This window comes from Ipomoea nil, unplaced genomic scaffold (assembly GCF_001879475.1).
Source record: "Ipomoea nil cultivar Tokyo-kokei standard unplaced genomic scaffold, Asagao_1.1 scaffold3199, whole genome shotgun sequence".
NCBI classification, from domain to species: Eukaryota; Viridiplantae; Streptophyta; class Magnoliopsida; order Solanales; family Convolvulaceae; genus Ipomoea; species Ipomoea nil.
Genome location: NW_017619627.1, coordinates 2,061,082 through 2,085,728, shown reverse-complemented (window position 1 = coordinate 2,085,728; position 24,647 = coordinate 2,061,082). Strand labels below are relative to the sequence as shown.

The window sequence follows — 24,647 nt, the reverse complement described above, 5'->3', positions numbered from 1 at the left end:
ATCCCTTAAGGTACCGAGAATAAACATAGGGTTTGTTCATTAATGACCTAAGTTGGAGAATTAAAATGCATGTGACCATAATGGATACTACTCTGATTAAATAGAGGACATATCACTATGATTCGTGTGTTTTGTTCTTTGATGAAGGTTGTGCTAGTACTTGCACCAAGTGGGAGAATGTAAGATTTTTCCCTTATAATATATATTGATATTATATATTAGGGCCTTAATTAAGTGATGCAAGTTGACTAGGCTTATTAAGTGGTGTGGTTGGACTTAATAACTAGTAGTTGTTAGTCAACCAAACTCTGTGCCTAATATAATCCTGTATTAATGGGATACAGGATGGTTGTTGTTAGCACATTCAGTTACGGTACTCAGACCGCTCAGTATACACCAATACACCATCTAGGGTTCTGAGTCAGGTCTGAGGCAAAACATGGCTAACGGTCTACCGTTAAGAGGCAACACAACAGGAACATCAACTATGGCTGGAGATCAACACGGCTACGCTTCCGCTATCATACGAGGTCAGGTTTCTCGTATACTATGGTTTATTATAGTTAGACTATTGTATATCTAACAGTCACAACTTAAATATATGCGTCCTTCTACAGTATTCATGTCTCACATGTATTGATTAATTTGATCAACGACATCTAAGATCGACAACGGGACCGCTTGGCCTTCAGTTGCGACTCATCAAGCATGCTATATCTTGAGCTTGGGAATGTTCTTTCCACTATAGTTGCTATGGGATTGTGTCCACACTTCAACAAAAACTATGCCGAAATATTGATCTCAAATGAACCGCTGTTTACAACCTTGCAATCCCATCTCCGATGTCTGCGATCCATTCTGAAAACCAATAAACCGTCTATCTTCCTCTGAAGCTAAGGTCCGTAATCTCAATTTGCCCACAGGTATGAAGAATTAATATTTGTTCTGTCAAGCCCCGCCCCTTTTGCGAGAAGTAGCGTCTAACCCTCTAACCCACGTTATTCGTGGTCCAATAAACCCCAGGTCCACCATCCCTTCCCGTGAATCCCGTCCACGAACTCAGTGCTGCGATGCGAGGAGTAAGTTGTATAGTTCAGAATCTCTTCATAACACGTAACGGTGTTGAAATCACCCGCTGCTAACCAAGGGTAAGTAATGCTTCGTTTAGTTACCTGCAGCTCGCTCCACAAGTGTTGTCGCAGGTATTGAGTCGGACTTGCATAAACTACTGCAAAGTTCCAAGGTGCCCCGCCATTCTCTTTGACCTGCAACAAAATAAACTGGGAGTGAGTGTATTCCACAGTAACCTCAATTGGCTTATTCCAAAGAACCCAGATCCCCCCACTAAAGCCGATTGCCTCTACTCGGACCCAGTCGTCGTAGCCGAGCTTGGAACAGATTGAGGTAGCATGATCTCCCGACACCTTTGGTTCCACCAAACCAATCAAGTTCGGTTTGTGAGTCTTAATCAGAGTTTTGAGGACTCGCTGGAAGTTCCTCCCTCCAGCGCCCTGACAATTCCATATTAAAGCAATCATTAAAACAGGAAAAAAAGGAAGGGAAAAAACCAACTCCAGGCACGGGAAAACGAGACCGCGAACACGAGCCAACACTTAAGCACGTTTTTCTCCATTCCCTCCAGGAATCTCTTCAAGCACTTCATCCATCTCCATAACGGCATTTCCATCTTCATCGAGGTTGTTTGGCTCATCAGAGTGGTGTTCTCCCGAGCATTCGATATCAGGCGGCAGACCTCCACCAACCTGCTGCTTGTAATTTACTCTCATGGTGCGAATATGATCCCCACCCCGCGAGCCCCGGACTACCACGTGTTTTTCCTCCTCTGTCGCCCTCCTAGATGTCCTGCTCTATACTGTGCAATCACCCGTCTTTTGGACCTGGTCCTCCTCACACGTCGAACGGCTATTATACGGTACATTAGCTCTGCGGCTGTTTGGTGAAAGCTCCCCCAGTCTAGTCTGTTGCCCACCTCCTTCGTCTGGCTCGTTGATGATCTGTTTTTCAATAGCTATGACATTCGGCCGCTTCACCTTACCTCCTTGCGCTGCTGTAGCCTGCGCCTTCCTCGTCTGTCCCCCATTATTCCCTAAACGCCTTGCACCGCTCGACAACCTAGTATCTGTCTCCACCACTGCTTCCTTGTTAGTGTCCTCTTCATCACCCTATACAGCCAAAGGGGCAAATCTGGAGGCCTGACCAGCATCCTCTCGATTAGCGTTTCCTCCATGTCTTCCCTCCTCCGCTCCATTTTGGATCCTCTCCAACTGCTTCAATCCTGCTCTTGATCTCCTCCCTGGTGCAATCATCCATGCACCAAAGGGTGCCTCACTAACTTGATCTGGGCGAGTTTCCACTACCCCTGCTTGTTTCGCTGGTGCTTTGGTAATCTTCGGGTATGCATCTGGCGCATGGCCATAAATGCCACAGGTGAAGCATACCAAGTGGATACCCTCATAAGCCACGGATCTTACCTTGTCTTTATATTTGAATTTCGATATCAAAGGTTTTGTCATGTCTACTTCAACGCAGATCCTCGCGAAATGCCCCCTTGACACCAAGCTCGTCGCTTGATCAACACGCAGCATCCTACCGATCTTATTCCCTAACTTTCGGAGGAAAATGATATTATAGTACTCCGCAGAGATGCAAGGGATCCTAACCCACACCAATACCTTCTCCGTAGTGTCCGAGGTTGGATCAAAATCAGGCATCCATGGCTTCACTATTAAATAGTGATCTAACACCATCCATGGACCCTCAAAAATGGCAAATTCAAGGTCATCCACTGAGCCGAATCGAACAAGGTAGTAATCATTGTCGATGGCGATAAGCTCCAGAATCCCCCTCGGCATCCACATAGTCTGAAGCCGCTTTAGCAGGTATGTGTATCCCACCTTCCTTCCCATTACCTTTATAATGAGAGCTTTCCTCCACGGCGCCCGGATCGCCTCCACTTCTTCTTTCGTCAGCTGGATGGTAGGGCACAATGGGTCGTCATCTTCATCATTAGAGACATCCACTGGGGCCTCCTCTACATTGCTTGCGGCAAGATTCCTAAGCGGGGCTGCTAAGCTTGTCACACATTCAGCGTATGTCCAAGGTTGTGGCGTCGGTACTTGTAGAGAAACAGGGATCGTTAGCGACATCTCTGGATTCGTCTCGTCGGCTACCTGCATGGGCATCTCCTCGATCGGTGTTTCTCTGACGATCTCCTCAAACGCCTGGTGTTACCCTTCCTCCATCGCATCTGATGATCGGTTCATCTCCCCTTCGTCGGTGTGTTTCGGCTTCTTCGTATTCCTTTTAAAAAGATCGTAATCTTCAGTCGACCGTTGGCCAGAGAGGTTTTCCTTCATTCTCCAAACGTGCACTATATTTTTATTTTGCGAATTAAGATCATCCTCTTATGATTTAAAAATTTAATCAAATTTAATTTATATTTATATAGTTTATTTAATAATTTAAGAATACAATTTTAGGAATATAGTTCCGATTTTACCAGTTTTAATTTAAGTACCTTATAACTAATTCACAAATTTATTTCAATAATTTTATGTACCTTATAACTTATTCACTAATTTTCCACTTCTTATATTAACATAATTTAATAAAAAAATGTAATAAATAATTTACACAGAATTTGTTTAACCAATTCATAAATGAGTCCAGTGAAACTAAGGTAATGAATATACAAATTATAAGTATGCACTATCGGATAATTTTAAAGGAGTCAATTCGTTTAAAAATGTAAACACTATAGAATAATTAGTGAGTTAATACCCAAAATTGTCCTCGACTATAGTGGTTTTTCTCAATTTCGTCCTAAACGACTTTGGTGACCTAATATCGTCCCAGACTTTTGTGTTTCGCTCAATTTAGTTCCAGACTTTTGTGTTTTTGCTCAATTTAGTCCCTCATTTGTTATTCTGTCCATTTGGTGTTAAAAAAATAGACATTTCAGTAATTTTAATATTGGCATCTCTTTACTCATAGACATGTGAACTGCGAAATCCCTTTTTTTTTACGAATTACTCCTAAAACTGCGAATATAAAATTTGATTTGCAGGTTCGGGAGTAATTCTGGGTGTAATTCGTACAAGAAAGAGGACTTCACAAGTTGAAAGTAAAGAGATATCAATATTGACATTATTGAATTGTCCCTTAATTTAACACCAATTTGACGGAATAACAAATGAAGGACTAAATTGAGCGAAACACAAAAGTCTGGGACGATATTAGGTCACCAAAGTCGTTTAGAACAAAATTGAGAAAAACCACTATAGTCGAGGACGATTTTGGGTATTAACTCAATAATTAATTATGCTAATAAAAAATATTTTGACTTTAGAATAATTAATTATCGTAATAGACATTGTACAAGAATATGGCACAATATAGACTAATTAATTATGAAAATATTAATTAGTTGACTAATGAATTATGAAAATATTAATTAGTTTAGTAATATTACATGGAATTTTTTGACCCAAATGATAAATTAGTCAATTGAATAAAAAATATTTTAAATTAGATAATATATGCTATTTATAAGTAAGTAGTTTCGGATAATTTAAAATTTTAGTCAATTGAATAAAAAATATATACACTATAAAATAATTAATTACGGTAATATACATTGTAGAAGAATATGGTAGAATATAAACTACTTAATTATGGAAATATATATATTCTAATATTATACGAATTTTTTTCAACCAATTAATAAATGAGTCAATTGAATACAAAATATTTTCAATATGGTAATGAATATTCTAATTATAAGTATGTAGTACTGGATAATTTTAAATGAATCAATTGGTTTAAAAATATTTAGATTATGGAATAATTAATTATGCTAATACAAATGGTAGAAGAATATGCCAGGATATACAGTAATTAATTATGGGAATATTAATTACTTTAGTATTATTACACTGAATGCTTTGACCCAATTCATAAATGAGTCAATTGAATAAACAATATTTAAAATTAGGTAATATATATTCTAATTATAAATATGTAGTTTCGGATAATGTAAATGACTCAATTGAATAAAAAATATTAAGATTATTGAATAATTAATTATGCTAATAGACATTGTAGAATAATATGGTAGAATATAGACTAACTATTTTTGGAAACTAATATACGTTACTATTACATGGAATTTTTTTTCATCCAATTCATAAATTAGTCAATTCAATAAATAATATTTTAAATATGTTAATAACTATTCTAATTATAAGTATGTAGTACCTGATAATTTTAAATGAGTCAATTGAGTAAAAAATAATTACATTCTAAAATAATTAATTATGATAATACATAATGTAGAAGAATAAGGCACAATATATACTATTTAATTATGGACATATTATTATGGTTATATTAAACGGAATTTATGGGACCAATTTATTAATGAGTCAATTGAATAAAAAATATTTAAAATATGGTAATGAATATTGTAATTATAATTATGTAGTACTTGACAATTCTCAATGATTAAATTAGTTTTAAAATATTTAGTCTATGGAATAATTAATTATGCTAATACACACCGTAAAAGAATATGCCAGAATATAGACTAATTAATTATGGACATAATATTATGCTAATATTACACAGAATTTTTAAAACAAATTCATAAATGAGTCAATTGAATAAATAACATTTTAAATATGCTAAATAGATTACACTCAATATGCTAATATATATTCTAATTTTAAGTAAGTAGTTCCGAAGCAAAAGACCACAGACAAATGGCAGATTTAATTATAATTTTATGTTCAATCTCAAATATGTACTATTTCAATAACTATTTCAAGTCGTCGATTTACCCTATAAAACGACATAAATTCAAGGGAGAAGATAGAGCCGGCTACCGGCGACTGACCTCAGTCGACGGGAAGCTCATAGTTGTCGACGAAGTGAGTACGCGACGATTGACGACCGATTGAGCGAAGGTTGAAAGGGAGCAAAAATATTTCACAATAATATTCTAGATCATCAATTAAAAATGGAGTGGAAATTAGGTAAATTGGGAAAAAAAATGAATATTAATAATTGATTGAAAATCAAAATTGGAAAAATGAAGAGATATTAGGTTAATCAGAAAATGAAATAAATATTAATAATTGACTGAAAATAAAAATGATCCACAATTGACTAAAATGGAAAAAGAAAATGGTCAGATCATTGCATTTTAATTTTCACAATAATATTACACAATATAATACATTAAATCACAATTATGTCATAAATCTTTCACAATTTTAAACAATAGAACGAAAATTAAAAATATAATGAAAATATTTCAATAATAATATTCTACATAATCAAATAAAGGTAAATTAAAAAAGAAAAGGAAATATTTCAACATCAATAGGAAATGCATATTTAAAATAATAGTAAAGGTAAATTAAAAATGCAACGAAATTAAAAATGAAACGGAAATATTTCAATAATAATATTCTACATCATCAATTAAAAATGGAATGAAAATTGGGTAAAAATATCACTACATCTGATATTCTAATTGACTGAAAAAAATAATTGGCTGAAAATGAATATAATATTAGTAATTGACTGAAAATATAAAAGGAAACACTACAAGAAAAATGCACATAGACAACGGTTAATAACCGTTGTCGTAGGGGTATAATTTCTGTTGTTGAAGCCGGTGTTGTTGTAAGTCCCGCGCATAGACAACGGTTTTTTAACCGTTGTCTTTTCTAGAAACAACAACGGTTTTTTAACCGTTGTCTATTAAGTGTTGTTGAAGCCGGTGTTGTTGTAAGTCACGCAAATAGACAACGGTTAATAACCGTTGTCTTTTCTAGAAACAACAACGGTTTTTTAACCGTTGTCTATTAAGTGTTGTTGAAGCCGGTGTTGTTGTATGTCACGCATATAGACAACGGTTAATAACCGTTGTCTTTTCTAGAAACAACAACAGTTTTTTAACCGTTGTCTATTAACTGTTGTTGAAGCCGGTGTTGTTGTATGTCACGCACATAGACAACGGTTAATAACCGTTGTCTTTTTTAGAAACAACAACGGTTTTTTAACCGTTGTCTATTAAGTGTTGTTGAAGCCGGTGTTGTTGTATGTCACGCACATAGACAACGGTTAATAACCGTTGTCTTTTCTAGAAACAACAACGGTTTTTTAACCGTTGTCTATTAAGTGTTGTTGAAACCGGTGTTGTTAAAAGTCACGCACATAGACAACGGTTTTAAACCGTTGTCATTTCTTCCAAAGACAACGGTTTTTGACCCGTTGTCAATTCAATGTTGTTAAAACCGGTGTTGTTAAAAGTGATGCACATAGACAACAGTTTTTAACTGTTGTCTTTTCTTTAAAAGACAACAGTTATAAACTGTTGTCTATTGTGTGTTGTTGAAATCGCTGTTGTTAAAAGTCACGCCCATAAACTGTTGTCTATTGTAAAATAGACAACAGTTAAAAACCGTTATCTCAACGGTTTTTAACCGTTTTTAACCTGCTTAAATTTTACTCATACAAAAAAATCAATTTATCCATTCACCATGACAAAGTGTAGTTACATAATTTTGCACAAGCTAATAAGGTTCAAAATAACAAGTCTAAATACTTCCATGACCAATTCTAATTATCATCCAAGTCATAATACTACAAAAAACAATTCCACGAACCAATTCAAGTCTAAATAATCACAACGTTCTAATGATCAAATCATACATAAACACTAGGAAATAAGCACTCCAAATAAACGAAATAAGATAACATACTGTTTGTATCATTAGCTATTCACGAAATTCACCATCATCTTCCACCATGCGTCTAAGTAATGGAGGCTTCCCTTCATCGTCATCCCTTAGGAAAAGGTGTCTGCGTGTTCTCCTGAATATCAAATGAATCACATGGCCTTCAGTTCTGCATTGATATGTGAAAACATGAAATTTATGAACAAAATGAAACTAAAGAAGAAACACAACCATTCCTTTACTGAGTAAATACCTGCTCTCTTGTCTTTGACATCATTTCTTGCCTAGTTCTTTTTTTCTCATTATATTCTCTGAGGCATGATTCAACTCCTTAAAGTTCTTTGTCTTAGATTTTTTGGAGTTGGTTTTATTATCTGTATCTGAAGGTTCAGGCTTCCCAAGGTCTTCATCAAAAGATAGGGATAATAAAACCTGGTAATAACCACCTAAATTAGAGATGTAGCATTTGACAAGCTTTTCTTTTCAATGATGTAGTTCTTAACACATTTTTCTTTTTAATGGTGTCAAATTTGTCACATAAAACACACTAACCTCTATAGAATCAGGATGCAACTGGCAATCATGAGTTTTGACAAGGTTTGCAGTCATTTGAACAGCCTCCACGGTAACCTCGCCACCATGTTTCCCCTCATTTGTAAAAAGTGACTTAATAGTTCCACATCAAAGTTTTCTGTCAACAACCATGAGTATATACAATGAACAAGAAGATGTCAATGAAGGCCAACAGCCTAATACGAGTACTAAAATATTACAAAACCACCATAATGGAACTACATCTACATTGATGAACATGCATGACCAAGTTAAAAAGTTAAGTTGAATTAGGAATGAAGCAGTAAACAACTGTAGAAAATATTTGATAAATTTATTACGACTTTGTTTCCTTAAAATTAAGTTAAACAAGGATAAAACATAGAAACACTGTAATAACCCATGCCAAAAACAGGAAAACATGAATATTGTAGAATGCTCATTCACTAAAAAAAAAAATTGACTAAAGAACTGTCTTTCTTAGACTTCTAGGGAAGCGTCATTGGTGCAGGTTTCATACTTCCAATTAAGTGATAAACAGAAGTATTTCGTTACTATTACAAGTTCTATGCTATGGGCATATTCAAGAATCAAATCTATCCTTAGAGTCTTGTCCCTTAATTCACCTTGAGGGATCAAATTAATATTTTAGAGCATTGCAGATAGCAAAAGAAGCTACACCTTTTTATCTGAAGTTCCATGATTAGGTCATTTAGACCACCTTTCTTCACCAAGTCATTGTGCACAAGAAGTGTTTCCTATAGAGGAAAACATTTACAAGGTCAGGATACCACACAACATGAGATGAGCATTGCAGATAGCAAAAGAAGCTACAAAAGCAAAACTGTTGCACCTGTATCTCTAAAAAAATAACAGAGAATGGGAAGGCGAATGCAATGTTTCCGAACAGAACTGCCCGACATAGGGAAATTAAAGCTTATATACTATGTAGTAATAACTTGAACAGAACAGAACTGCCCATAGTTTCATTTCTTACCTAAAATTGACTGGACAGCATCGAGGTAAGAGCCATGCTTGTTGGTGATCCTCCCGTGTTGATCGGTGAGTTCATAGCAGTTGCAGAGAAGAAATGCACTGGTAAGGGTCACAAAAGCAAAACACAACATAGTTATTGGGCCAGCAATCCACCCTAGTTGAGCTATACTCCATGCTAATGGCAGAACTCCTGACCCTATCACTGTTGTTATAATATGTGCCAAGGCAGTCCACTCATTTCCTGATTTTTCATGGGGAGAAAAAGCCATATTATTTCCCAGAATTAAACTTCTCCTATTAGAGACATTGTTAGGGTAAGTACATCTACATTTTAGGTAGATGTAGATTAAGTAAAAGATTCACCCCATAAGCATAAATAAATACAACAAATATAAATTAATTATTTATGCAGTGTACTTACCCTAACAATGTCTCCAACCTGAAGCTTCTTCCAAGGAACACTCAACCATTTCTGATCTCCATAGATGTCTACAAAAGTATTATTAATTGATATGTCATTCTGAAAACGATTCTTTTCATAATTACGGAAGAAAAAAGAAGAGATGGAGTGTGAGCATTTTTCTTGAAGCATCAAAACTGTGTGAAATAATGAATTGGAAAGTCTGGAGAATGGCAAAGAAAAAATAGAGAATAACAAGACATGCAGGAAAGCCTACAGAGATACCAGTCTTGGTTCATGATTCTTTATTTTACAACATGTTTGAGTGAGACTGACACTTAAACTTTAAATAAGTTCTGCTGGACTCTTAGGTTTCTAACAAAAAATAAAATGCAGGCAGCAAGTACTTTCATAACCTAGTCCCATGCCTCTTTTATAAGAGAAACAAGAAGCACCAAAAGCAGAAACACAACCAGAAGATTCCCCTCTGTTCAAACTCAAAGTCTTAAAAACACAACTAGAAACACAGAACCCTCTTTCAATTTATCTATAGTTTCTAGAACTCTAGAAGCAGGTGATCTGAATCCACATGCCAAGAGAAGCTTTATTGAAGATTACCCCAGCATGGTAATCAAACCAAGCTACTCAGCAGATATAGGAGCCTTGCATCGGATGAAAAACAACGTCCACCACACCAACTATACTTAGAATATACCACCAGTCCTAATAGTTTAGAATCTACGAGTTCAACCAAAAATATCACATACATTTGAGATAGAAAGGAATGAACGAAACTCACTTGTGACGCCTTTACAGTTTCAATATCTCCCTATATAAAGCAGATAAAGTCAATAGATCTGACCTGAGTTTCTGTAGCCCTAACGAAACTCACTTCCGGGGATTGGCAAAATACCATCCTCTTGACCCGATTGCTCAGTAGCCCTAACACCCAATTGCTCAGTAGCCCTAACACCTGCGCCAATGTTAGGAGAAAGAGAAAGAAATGGCCTTAGCTTCAGTAGCCCTAACACCTGTGCCAATGTTAGGAGAAAGAGATAGAACTTACCTGGCTTTAGCCTACGATTGCTGCTGACGGAGAGAGCTTCAGCCTGAGCCTGAGGCGCCAATCTGTGGATAGGTGAAGTATTTTGGCCAAATTAAAGGCCAATTTTGACTAAAGCGGGCAATCCAAAACCATTACCGCCAAGTTCATATTTGGTATAAATTATAATCTTTTATCCAATTCTTTTTAATTTTGAGTTAAATTTAAATTTAATACATGAACACTTTTAGTATTAAAATATACTATTAATTAGAAGATAATAATTTATAAAATAATTTAGTTACGTTTATAAATTTTGTAGGAATATATATGTGTGTGTAATTTATACCAAATATAAACATTATGCAAATTACAAACTTTGACTAATTATAATAAAAATATAAATAATAATTAATTTGGCGCCAAAAAACAAATTAAAGTTTTGGTGGGAAATAATTTACAGACATCAATAGCGAGAGTAACAACATCTTTCGTACCAATAGTGAGAGTATACTTTTAAAATAAGTATAAAAGTAAAATTTCGTCACTAGATCATAAACCTTTAGCTAGAGTAATTTTTAACCCTCACAAAAACTATGCAAATAATACATTTAGTGAGGGGTTTTTCCACTCGTCACTAATTTTTTGTCACTAAAAAGTGTTTTTCTTGTAGTGATATACAGATAAATAGAATAAGGAATTTTGGGATTAGAGTTTAACATTTGAGTAGTACAACAAACCAGTAGCGAGCAGAGACGGAGAAGGTGACGAGTTGAGCATGGATGAGGCGGCAACGGCGGCGGACATTGGAGGCAGCGACGGCAGCGGACGTTGGAGGCGACGACGGCACGATTACGGCGATTGTAGTTTTGTTCGACTTCGACTTCGGGACGGACGGCGATAGAATTCACGAATGAATATTAAGTTTTTTGGCATAAGTGTTTTAATTTGTTTTGCAAGGAGGGAATTGAATTATTTTATTTGAGAGGGAGGGAGATTTTTTGCGAAGTGTGCAAGTCTTGAAAGTTAAAATTTAAAGAATAACATATATATCTAATATATATCTAAAGTCAAAATTATTTTGAGTTTTATTTTTTTTAAAAAAAAATAACATATATATCTAATATAATAAGCAAAATGACAAAAGTTTTATTTTTATTTTATAATAAGTCTTTATTTTTTTCAAAATTAAATAAGTATATTCACGGTTTTATCGAAAACGGGTCCACCATAAACTGGGTATATAGGTACAGAACGGGGTAAGAAAATAGTCATTTTATTACCGGGGGTACTAGGCCCAAAATAGTACCAGGTATATAGGTACAAAACGAGAAGTAAGAAAATAGTAACTTTATTACCCGGGGTGCTAGGCCTAAAGTAGAACATATAAAGCCCAAAGTGCATGCCAAGGCTGTTGGGAGCGGGTCACAATAATATTAAGACCAAAAATGAATGTTTTGATAAAAGTAAAAAAAAAAAAAAAAAAAAAAAAAACTAAAAGTGAACTGTCACCTATAGGTACAGAACGCGAGATTCATAGATTTTTATACTGTTGATTCATAAATTTTATACTGTAGATTTATAAAATCTTTACTCTAGATTCATAATTTCTAAATCGTAGATTCATAATTTAAATACAGTAGATTCATAATTTGAACATAGAGTTCTGTAATTGTGAATATAGAGTTCAAACATACCGCCCTTAACCATTCCACACCATACCGCACCATTATGAACACCACACCGCACCGCACAGGGCCGTTCTATGACATGTAATTTAATGAATTGAAAATAAAACTTTAATGAATTGACATTGAAATTTTGGTGAATAATTTTATATTTAAATATGAACGAAAATATAACTATAAAATTAACTTTTGAATTGTATTATTTCTTTGTTAAATTTTTATGCATTATATTTGGACAAAAAAATTTTAATTACATTTTTATTTTTGTTCTAGATCTTCTAAACATCTATTTTCATCGCGTAACAAAAACAATGAAGGTCCAAATTATAGTTAAAAGATAAGGGGTAATACTTTAATAAATAAGAGTTGGTGTAGCTTGGTGGGTTTAGTGTTGTTTGTTATGTTAGAAGTCATGGGTTCTATCTTTCTTGGTGGCATCCTTAACATATATTTTATACAATCATTGTCTTGGTTCTCATAGACAACAGTGTTAATCATTGTCTTGGTTCTCATAGACAACATAGAACCAAACTCGTTATATCTTAGATGTTGCACTTAAGTACATAAGTGTTGGTGTGGCTTGGTGGGTTTCATTTAGTTTGTTATGTTAGAAGTCTCAAGTTCTATAATTCCAAGAGGCATCCTTAACTTATTTTATAAAATCGTTGTCTTGGTTTTCACAGACAACACATAAGTAACCCAGTTATATACCAGATGTTGCACTTTGGTACAAAAGAGTTTGTATTGTTTAGTTAGTTAAACCTTAATTGTTATGTTTGAGGTTATAGGTTTGATTCTTGTTGTTAACATCCTTGTTTATATTTTATACAACTGTTGTCTTTTATAAAATAATGATACAACAACGGTTGTCGTTGTAGTGTTGTGTATTCAAGTGCTATTAAAGACAACACATAAATGACAACGGTTAAATAAAACCGTTGTCTTTTATAAAATAATAATGCGCAAAGACAACGGTTTTAAAAAATCGTTGTCTTTGTAGTGTTGTGTATTCTAGTGCGCTTAAAGACAACACATCAACGACAACGGTTAAATAAAACCGTTGTCTTTTTCAAAAAAAGAACGCACAAAGACAACGGTTTTAAAAAACCGTTGTCTTTCTAGTGTTGTGTATTCTAGTGCGCTTAAAGACAACACACCAACGACAACGGTTAAAAAAACCGTTGTCTTTAAAAAAAAAAAAACGCACATAGACAACGGTTTTAAAAACCGTTGTCGTTGTGGTGTTGTCTTTTCACAAAATGCACAAAGACAACACACTTATAACAACGGTTAAGTAAAAACTGTTGTCTTTGACAACAGTGTTGCATCAAAGACAACGGTTTTGGACCAAACTGTTGTCTTTTATACAAAAGACAACACTTTTCTTAAAAACTGTTGTCTTTCTAGTGTTGTCTATGTGCATTTTTCTTGTAGTGAAATGAATATTAATAGTTGACTACAAATAAAAATGATCTATAATTGACTAATATGAAAAAATAAATGGTTAGATCATTGCATTTAAATTAAAAATGGAATGGAAACTAAAATTGGACGAAAATATTTCAACAGTAATATTTTACATAATAAATAGTAAATGCATATTTTAAACAATAGTATAGGTAAAATAAAAATGGAATAAAAATATTTCAATAATAATATTATACATCATCAATTAAAAATGGAACAAAAATTAGGTACAAATATCATTGCATATGATATTCCAATTGAATAAAAATAAAAAAGAATTATTGGCTGAAAATGAATCTGATATTACTAATTGACTTAAAATACAAAAGGATCGCTAATTGACTAATATTCTACCATTATATATTTTTACCCGAGTCACCTATCCTGATGAACCGAAGGGGTTAGCTATAGACGATGATGGATAAGATTATGTTGCTACTACCAATGTTGTCTACAATGAGGTTTCAATAATGTGTAAATACGATCATCGATATTATATTTTTTAAATGACAAAATTGTTATAGATCTAGACAAAAAAATATATCTCCCATACAACTGAATTAAGATAACAATTCATTCCTATAACTGAGTTGCTAGAGAATGAGCACATTTGCCTAATTTATAACAAAAAAATACTAAACAATGATAAATAAATTCTCTAAAGTTACAGCACCTCTACGTACATCTACACAGTAGCTATTAATTTGAGAAATTATTTGCTCAAATTCAAGCAATGATAACATCAAAACGCATAAATGATCTAAACCGTATCTTCAATTGCACTATATAATATTTGATGTTCTAATTTAATAATTATATATCGATCCAAATATTATTAATATATTACAACAAGTTTATTCCATGCATCGCACGGACGAAAATACTAGTAATCATTAATATTATAAATAATTTCTTGAATCATTACATAATGAGTGGTATTGATGGAATTAATGTTATAATAATGTATATGTGTGTAACTGTATTCTACAATATTGTTTTTTGTTAACACGAGATTTTGAGTATCGCGTGTCTACTACTATTTCACCACCAAGACATATTGAACGTGAATCATATTTTATGAATATGATATCTATCTAGTGTAATGTATGAAATATATGATAAATGTGAAGTCTTTCTATAGATTGATCATGTTATATAGGTCCGAGTTGGACATTCAATTTTTTCGATTTGAATTATTCGGAGAATGTCTTATCTATCAAAACTATTTCTCGATTCACTCAAAGATATAAATAGGGTTACGTTCCAAGATAGGTATATAAAAAGCAGGCTCGATTATGTCTATTCCTAATCCTAAATGAAATGTAACGACATAGGGATCCATATAGAAATACAGTATTTTTTTTTTTTTTTGAAAATAACATAATATCTATTTAGATACGCTCCCTTCTCGACCTGGTCAGGTATGTAATTAACTTATAATTATGGAATCAGTATATTTCCCTTGTTACCATCTCAAACTTTCCGCGTTGAATAACCACTCCGGGCGATCAATGATTCGATATGATATCATATATCTTAGACAATTAATAAGTCTGTGATGTGAAATAGTGAAGTTATAGAATCCTATAAAGCCTCCTCTTTGTTCTAACTGATCCTCTTTCTCATTGCACATTTCACTCTCTTCAATTCCATCTTCTATCAAATCATCCCAAAAACAAAAGTTTCTACCTCTATCCAATCCAAAATCTACTCTTTCAGATATTATTTTCTCTCATATTATCCCAATCTCCAGAAGAAAAAAAAAAACCCAAAATATTTGATGATATGGGATTCAAATCTCTCTTCTCCAAGAAGAAGCCGCTGGGTAGCCCGAGCGAGAATGGCGGATCCGTAAACTCGAGGACGTCGTCGTTTAACTCACGGGCGCGCCTGGAGGAGGAACTGGAGCAGGTGTTCAACAAATTCGACGTCAACAGCGACGGCAAGATCTCGTGGTCGGAGCTGGGGTCCATCATGGGCAGCCTGGGTCACGTGGCGACGGAGGAAGAGCTGAAGGCGATGATCCGGGAAGTGGACAGCGACGGCGACGGCTTCATCGACCTCCGAGAGTTCATCGAGCTCAACACGCAGGGCATCGACTCCGAGGAAGTGTTGCGGAACCTTAAGGACGCCTTCTCCGTGTTCGACAGCGACAAGAACGGCTCCATCTCCGCCGAGGAGCTCCAGAACGTGATGCACAGCCTCGGCGACGACTGCTCCATTGCCGACTGCCGGAATATGATCAGCGGCGTTGACCGCGACGGCGACGGGATGATCGATTTCGAGGAGTTTAGGGTAATGATGACGATGGGATCTCGCTTTGATGGTATTGATTCTAAGATTTGAGTAATTACTATTTCAATTATTACAATTTTTTTTTTTTTTAATTTTCATAAACTAAAAAAGATTGTAAATAATTCCTTTTACATTTTAATAAACTTTTTAAAGATCAATACTCTATCTTTTGTTTTTGAATCTATTAAAATTTTTAAAAATAGAATTAATTCTATGAATAATGCTAAGAATGTGGATGTATAATGGTCTAAAGATAAGATTAGGTATTTTGAGATATATACCTAATGGGCAATGTCTAATGTGTATATATGGGTATAGTGATCTAAATTAGGTATCTCGGAATACCTAATGTGTATTGATACCTATTGTAGATTGATATAAGATAAGATTAGGTATCCGGTGTGGGTTGATATAGTAATTTCGGGATCATATAAGATTAAACATGGCCTTAAATGGGGATTGGTACATAATATAATGTAGATTAGAAATTCTACGATTAAAAATAAGTGTATTTTTTAAATGGTTTTTGAAATGTATTTTAAAATAATTGTGGTACTTAATTAATTATGCTGCAGAAGGGATTCAGTTGTTTTGATTAATTTATAAATCATGCATTATGTAAATATGTATGTAGGTGCGTGATGAGTAGGATTCCTTTGTCTGTTTGTTTTTAAAAATAATTGTTTATATATTATAAAATTAATGTTTCTTATTTATCACATTTATTGTCCATTTTCATATGTTTTATTGTGTTACTTGGATCTTGCACGTGGAAAACGTTAAAGGGCTTCAGAGATCTAGCAGCAATCTTGTTGTTTCTTAAAATTAAAAATATTGCACCCAAGGAATGTCTAATCAACATACGGGAGAAGTAAATTGAAATTTTTATAAAAATACCTAGCTATATATGAGTATTTAATTTATAATATTCTGCACCATATATACAATTATTAGTGAAACATCAAGACTAGTTAACCAGCTTAATTGGGCAAATTATGCCCTGGACCCGTGTCCACATTGAATTGTGGATACGGGCCCAAAACGACGTCGTTTTAAAAAAAAAAAACGCGTCATTTAGTTATAAAAAAAAAAAATCGCGCGCGTTTTGCCGTTAACGGCGTTATTTTTTTTTGGATTATGAATGTACAGTTATGCCGTTATGAATGTACAGTTATTCCGTTATGAATATACAGTTATGCAATTATGAAATTATGAACACAGAGCTCTAACGTTATGAACTTACAATTATGAACATATATAGTGATAAAATTATGACCATGGAGCTTTAAAATTGTGAATATAGAGCTTCGAAGATTATGAATGTACAGTTATGGAGTTATGAATGTACAGTTATAGAGTTATGAATCTACAGTTATGAGATTATGAATCTACAGTTATGAGATTATGAATCTACAGTATGGAATTATGAATGTACAGTTATTGATCAAATTATGAACAAAGAGCTCTAAGATTATGAACTTACAATTATGAACATATAGTGATAAAATTATGAACATAGAGCTTCGAAAATTATGAATGTACAATTATGGAGTTATGAATATACAGTTATAGAGTTATGAATGTACAGTTATAGAGTTATGAACGTATAGTTATGGAGTTATGAATGTATAGTTATTAACATATAGTAATAAAATTATGAACATATACTCTTACAATGAAGCGGTCTGAAATTTTAAAAAAAAAAAAAAAAAAGAAGAAGAAGAAGAAGAAGAAGATAACAGTGCCTAACGGCACTGTTACCCGTGTCCAGCAAGCATGCTGGACACGGGTCCAACGCATAACGATTGGCTGAATTGTAATATGGAACAAATCAATAGTGTTTTGTTTTCGGCCTATTATGTATTATTATGTTATAAAAGACACAAGCAAAAACCTATAAGTTATTAATGGTATTAATTTTCTTAACACCAAAATAATTAAGACAAACATAATAGAATCGATAATAGATAATTGCATGGAGCAAAGTGTTGTATTGCAAATGAATGTTTCAATATAAGATATATATCATGTATGATCATATCATTCAATGACATAGCTATTTATATTAAACTCATATAACAAACATATGCGTCTTTTAATTCTGCGCTATCAAATGGTTTGGTTTAACTCCAAGCTCTTTACTGCTACCTTAATCAGTGTAATGTTATGGGTTGGATATAAGACCTATATTCCTGCTTACTCTAAGTATCCTGCCAGCTATTAACTCTTAGAGTATAAGAGAAAATATCATTTCTCCTGCATGATGAGAGAGATATGATAACCAATATGAGATATAGGGCTATTTTCTTACATAAATTTGTATGCATTAGAAATTCTTATCACTTGAGTTTCCTATCAAAGTTGAGTTAAACTATAACATATTATTCCAAAAAATAATGCATACTTAATTACTTAAAATAATTTTTAAAAATAAAAAATATTTCTATCATTTTTACTGAAGTAGAATGGTACTCGGTATGGCATAAAAAATTTTAAAAAGAGTTTTACTATGCAGAATTTCAAATTCTACTCGCTTAATCAAACGTTTTGATGTGACAAGTATAGATAGAACAATTTTATTCGATGAGTACAAAGAAAAATCGTATATAAAAAAAGTACAATTATGAATTGTTGTGGCAAACAATCAATTAGTATATACAAATTGATTGTGTTTTAGATTCTTGACTCGTGAATCAGTATTAAAAAACAACGATTTTCTTGTAATACAATGCCCAACGGTGGAGTCTGCCTTTGAGTTCAATCGACTTTATAGACTAGTTTAATATCATTTTTAACGTATAACAATATATATTGAAAATTTGAAAAAAAGAAGAAAGACAAGCTTGTTGGAATGAGGGACTACATTGATGAAGAACGAAAGAAGCAGAGAGAGACGAGAGGTGCGAAGAAGATGAAGACGAAGAATGATATTACTGATAACTAGAGATGGGAAGATACACTGCTTTATGTAAGGGAATAAGGGGAAAAAATAGAAATAAAATGGAAGGGGAGGATATTACATTTTTATCCTCCAACACCCCCCCCCCCCGTAAGCTGGAGCGTGTAGATCCTACATGCCCAGCTTAGATACAAAAGAGAAAGAAAAAAAATATTTGGTGGGACTACATCTACAGTATTTTGAAAATGGCATCATCCACAATGAAGAGCCAAACGAACTGGACATCAATCGAGTCGTTCCCTCAGAAATGGGAAGACCAAATGTGACTCCAGAGAGTGTCGCTTTGACTGCCTCACTTGAACCAGCAAAACAGGCATGAATATGGTTGTCCAGCCACTGGTTATACATTTTAGGGGCAACTTCTAGTTTTAGCCACTCCAAAAAGTATCTGAAAACATTGTTACCTAATGAATGAGCAAAAACTATTGACGGTCCACCATGATGTTTAAGAGCAGTTTCAAAGGTCAGCTTTAGTTTATCAAAGTAAAGGTCTCTCTCCTCGAGTTTCGAAGGTTGCAATCTCCAGTCATATGGAACTGCAATAATTGCATGAGCCTCAACACCAAATTCAATGCACCACTTTACCCATTCTTTCCACACTGATGCGGCTAACGCGGCACATATTCCCGAAAGCACCCTGCCTTGCTCGGTGCGTACCACCTCCCGGCACACGGGGGATACGAGAAACAGCGCGACTGCCTTTCCCGTAGAAATGTTGGCCATCTGAGCATCGAGGCCTCTGAGCCTCATCTTCTGCTCCTGCTCCTTGATTATTATGAACGGCCTTCCGAACTCATCTAAAGCCAAGGCCATTGCTACTCGCTCTCGATCTCGATCGGATTCACAACTTCTCTTCAAGTTCTGCCATAAAAGCTTCTGAACCTGTTCCTCTTCTCTTTGCCTCTCTGCGGAGGCTTGTCCGATGGCTATCTGGACTAAATTTCGACTAACAACTTGGATCTCAACAAGCCAATCCCCAATCAACGGGATCCGCTTCTCCGGCACTCTGCGGAGCGTAGATGACGGTATTTGATCAGAAACTCTCGCTCAATAGAGTCCACGCACTTCAAAGCCATGACTCTCTGAACGTATTTCAGATGGAGATATACAACTGTTGCGGCTGATTGCTCCAAACTCGGAATCCTCTGCGGATTGATCGGAATCGACGAACGAGCTCCTCCATTCCGCTGCGGCTGTGGAGATCGCCGTATCTTTTGGATTCCTCTGCGGAATCATTGTTGATGCTGATCGGACTGTTGATCTAGCGTCGACTTTGTTGTTTCTACTCTGCCTAGCACTAATCCTCTGCGGATTGCTCGGCGATGCGCGAAAAGGGAATTGAACAATCGACATTATTGGATGAGCCGTTCTTTGACTCAATTTTCCGGCGTAGATAACGGCGGTGGCGTGGCTGCCTCGCTGCTCTGATACCATGTTGGAATGAGGGACTACATTGACGAAGAACGAAAGAAGCAGAGAGAGACGAGAGGTGCGAAGAAGATGAAGACAAAGAATGATATTACTGATAACTAGAGATGGGAAGATACACTGCTTTATGTAAGGGAATAAGGGGAAAAAAATAGAAATAAAATGGAAGGGGAGGATATTACATTTTTATCCTCCAACAAAGCTCCCCTTTGTAAATGATGTGGGATCATTTTGAATCCACCTTAGAAAATGTTTGGAAAGATGAGCTCTTGTGCTCCTCTATATAAGAGGAGCAATGCTCCTCTTCCAAACATAATTGCTTGCCTATCAACGTGGACAAGTATTGAGAAGCCAAACAGCTTTTATATAAAAAGCCTTAATGGTGTCTTATTTTAGTTTTTTTTTTTTTTTAAATAAATTTATTAATTTATTTATTTAGGGGTTTTGGGAAAATATTAATTTTAATTTTTCCCCAAAATGTATATGTGTTGTTTTTGTTTTTACTAGTTTGGAGCAAATTGATGAGTTATTAAATAATATTTTTTTTGTGTTTTGATTAAATACAAAACGTTAAAATGGTGAATTTGTTAAAATTTTGTCAAATTTGTCAATAATCAAACATGGTCATTATCTAATCTATACTATATATAAAAACAAAATCCTCAAATTTTAACTTCCCGCCAAATTCCTAAAAAATCTCTCTTCCTAATAAAATATATTGATTTCTACTTTCCCATTCATACAATAATTCTGCGTTATAATTCTATTATAATATTATAAAATAGTGTAACGCAATCTATATCTATACTATATATAAAAACAAAATCCTGAAATTTTAACTTCCCGCCCAATTCCTAAAAAATCTCTCTTCCTAATAAAATATATTGATTTCTACTTTCCCATTCGTACAATAATTCTTCGTTAAAATTCTATTCTAATATTATAAAATAGAGTAACACAATCTATACTATATATAAAAACAAAATCCTCAAATTTTAACTTCCGCCCAATTCCTAAAAAATCTCTCTTCCTAATAAAATATATTGATTTCTAATTTCCCATTCGTACAATAATTCTGCGTTAAAATTCTATTCTAATATTATAAAATAGTGTAACACAATCTATACTATATATATATAAACAAAATCCTCAAATTTTAACTTTTCGCCCAATTCCTAAAAAATCTCTCTTCCTAATAAAATATATTGATTTCTACTTTCCCATTCGTACAATAATTTTGCGTTAAAATTCTATTATAATATTATAAAATAGTGTCAAAAGTTCGGCAAGGCATAACTACTTTTGACTCCGTTGTCCGTTTTGGACAAATGTTTTTTTGAAATCGCGTATTTTTTCGAGATCTATCTACCGCAAACTGCCGTAGGCGGTTTGGCCCACCAATTTCTAAAAAAAAAAAATACTTTATTAAAGAGTTTATAAGAAAAAACTATGAGAACCTTATGTTTTATTAATGAATTTTTAAAATTTTTAATTAAACAATTGTCCCGTGCATTATTTAATAATCTTTCTTTATAATTGATCAAATTATTTAATTATTGTAAATTTGGGAATAATTAATGATGGTAATAGAAATCCTAGAAGAATATAGAATTGAACAATATTTAATTATTGTTATATTATTATTGTGACTCACGGAATATAAGAGTTAATGCAATTTTTGGTCCTAGACTTTTCATCCTCCATAATAAAAATTGTCACTTAGTAGCCACTGTTATTGATCGTTGGACAGTTTTGATCCTCCGTCAATGACGCCGTTTGTTGACCGTGAATTAGAAGGGTTTTTCTGTCTTTTTATGTTCTAATCCTTGTATTTCTCCATCCATTGGTCACTGTTACATCCATTTCTTCAAACTGAGGTTATCCGCTTCAGTCCTTTTTAACATTAAGAAACCATCTTCACCCAACTAACAATCACGAATTTTACATTTGACATCAATCTCAAGATAATGGAAACAAGTGTAGTTGGAATAGAAAGGGCGTTAGTCCATGCCTGTGGAAATTTTGTCGAGCATACAACATAACTAGCAAAGTCTGGAATATCACCCAACCCCTCCCTTAACCTTTCTGCATCAACGATAATAGGTATGCCCCTACTCTTTGCCTCCTGCACTACAATCAAAGCAATCTCATGCAGCCTTCTATCTAAGTAGACAATATTTACTCCAAGCGCTGAAGACAATTTTGATTTGGGTATGTAGACCCTCAGATATCATGGGTGGATATCCTGGAGTGAAAATGCACGTGCGAGTTTTTTTTTTTTTTTTTTGGTTGTCAACAATGACATATGTGAATGGTGAGTTTCCTCCTTTGGACACCCCCATAAAAGATGTATCAACACCATCCCTTTCAAGCTCATCAAATATTCTTTCGCCATGCGAGTTATCAGCAACCTTAGATATGATCCTTGGATTAAGACCAAGACGAATTTTATCATCCGGGTTTTATCAAAGCATTGCCAGTGTTACCACCTCCTTGAACCTCAAAGCTGGTGCTCCGAATTTTATCATCCGGGTTGGGGAATGAAGCTACAGCATCCAGGAAGTCAACACCGGCCATTCCAACACCTCAGAAAATGCGATTTTTGGGGAGCGGCGGATTCCACATTTTCATCTTGAAACTTCAATGAATTTCAGGTAGAATAACAGAGTTTTTGAGGTTGTGCACCAAGTAGTTGTGGTCAGAGAGAGAGAGAGAGAGATGGGAAGGATATTTGTGGTCAATATGGAAGGGAGGACTTACATGTGCAAATTCTACATCACGCCATCTACAACTGCAACTGCTATTTACCATAGGAGGGTTCGCCGACCTGCTGCCCTCTCTGCTTCACCGGAACCAAAAACCACCGGTGAAGGCCCCAACCTCGCCGAATCTGTTGCTGCACCGCCAGATATGTCTTACTGGTCCGTCGTCGGAAGGAGTTACTGCCTCGTATGCTCGCCGCCGTACCCACAACTCGCCGGAGAAGAACCTCGCTGCTACTCACTACCGACGGTTACTACTTAGCCGCCAAGTCTCGCCATCTCGCCTCACAGGAGTCACAGCAGCGCTGGTCTAAACAAGATTAGAAGAATAAGACATAAAAAGACAGAAAAGCCCTTCTAATTCACGGTCAACAAACGGCTTCATTGGCGGAGGATCAAAACTGTCCAACGACCAATAACAGTGTCTACTAAGTGGCAATTTTTATTATGGAGGATGAAAATTGGCAATGCCTCAATAAGTCTAGGATCAAAAATGGCATTAACTCCGGAATACAATACAAGAATATTTAATTATGGTTATATTATTAATTTATTATTGTGCCTCACGACCATTATATACTAACAGTACTTGAAAAGAAACTAATAATAATAATAATAATATAATAATAATAATATAAGTGGTAATAATAATATCTAAAAGTAATTAAGTGTTAATAATAATAGTAAGAATATTAACGTAAGAGTTGTAACATAGAATAAATTGTAATAATTAATAACTATAGTCTAGGATTAAATTTGGAATTGTCAGGAAAGATAAACGACCTCTGGTGAAATTAACTCTTAAATAATTATATATCGATTTAAATATTCTTAATATATTACAACAATTCCATTCTGTGCATCGCACGGGTGAAAATACTAGTAGTAATTAATATGACAATTAACAAATTAATTGTACAGGTATTAAAGTTCATTTGGAAAGTAGGAAAATAATTTCTAGAAAATGAGTTATTTTTCCAAAAACATTTTTCTTTTCAATGTTTGGCTAAACAACAGAAAATTGTCTTTGTGTATTTGATTCTTTTTTTTTTTTTTTGGTGTATTTAATTTACAAAATCTGGAAAGCTGCAGGGATGACAAAAAGAGGGCACAGTCGAAAATGTCATTTTGTATTTGGTTCATTTTTCAGAAAATAAACATGAAAATGAGTAGACTTGTATAGTTAAATATTATAATTGTTATATATTCAAAAAATATTTTTATTGTTTGGTTTAGAATATAACAACTTTTATTGTAAATTCTATGCAACATAAGTTTTGGTTCAGGAGCAT

The 24,647-nt window shown here is 34.3% G+C and overlaps 2 protein-coding genes and 1 long non-coding RNA gene across 3 annotated transcripts; 1 reads left to right on the top strand and 2 right to left on the bottom strand.

Moving 5' to 3' along the window:
* Positions 1-1,868: 1,868 nt before the first annotated feature.
* LOC109168452 lies at positions 1,869-3,203 on the bottom strand. The gene is made up of 2 exons (XM_019317477.1): positions 2,214-3,203; positions 1,869-2,183 (listed from the first exon to the last, which is right to left on the bottom strand). The coding sequence occupies exons 1-2, from the start codon at positions 3,201-3,203 to the stop codon at positions 1,869-1,871; spliced, it is 1,305 nt and encodes a 434-aa protein (XP_019173022.1).
* On the top strand, positions 1,993-16,291 carry LOC109168416 (probable calcium-binding protein CML25). Its single transcript, XM_019317443.1, has 2 exons — positions 1,993-1,997; positions 15,594-16,291. Exon 2 carries the CDS (start codon positions 15,697-15,699, stop codon positions 16,255-16,257), a length of 561 nt encoding a protein of 186 aa, XP_019172988.1. The 5' UTR covers positions 1,993-1,997; positions 15,594-15,696; the 3' UTR covers positions 16,258-16,291.
* Positions 8,073-9,082, bottom strand: LOC109168417. The gene is made up of 3 exons (XR_002052083.1): positions 9,000-9,082; positions 8,319-8,457; positions 8,073-8,198 (listed from the first exon to the last, which is right to left on the bottom strand). It is a non-coding gene; the product is annotated as an uncharacterized LOC109168417 (long non-coding RNA).
* Positions 16,292-24,647: the final 8,356 nt, after the last annotated feature.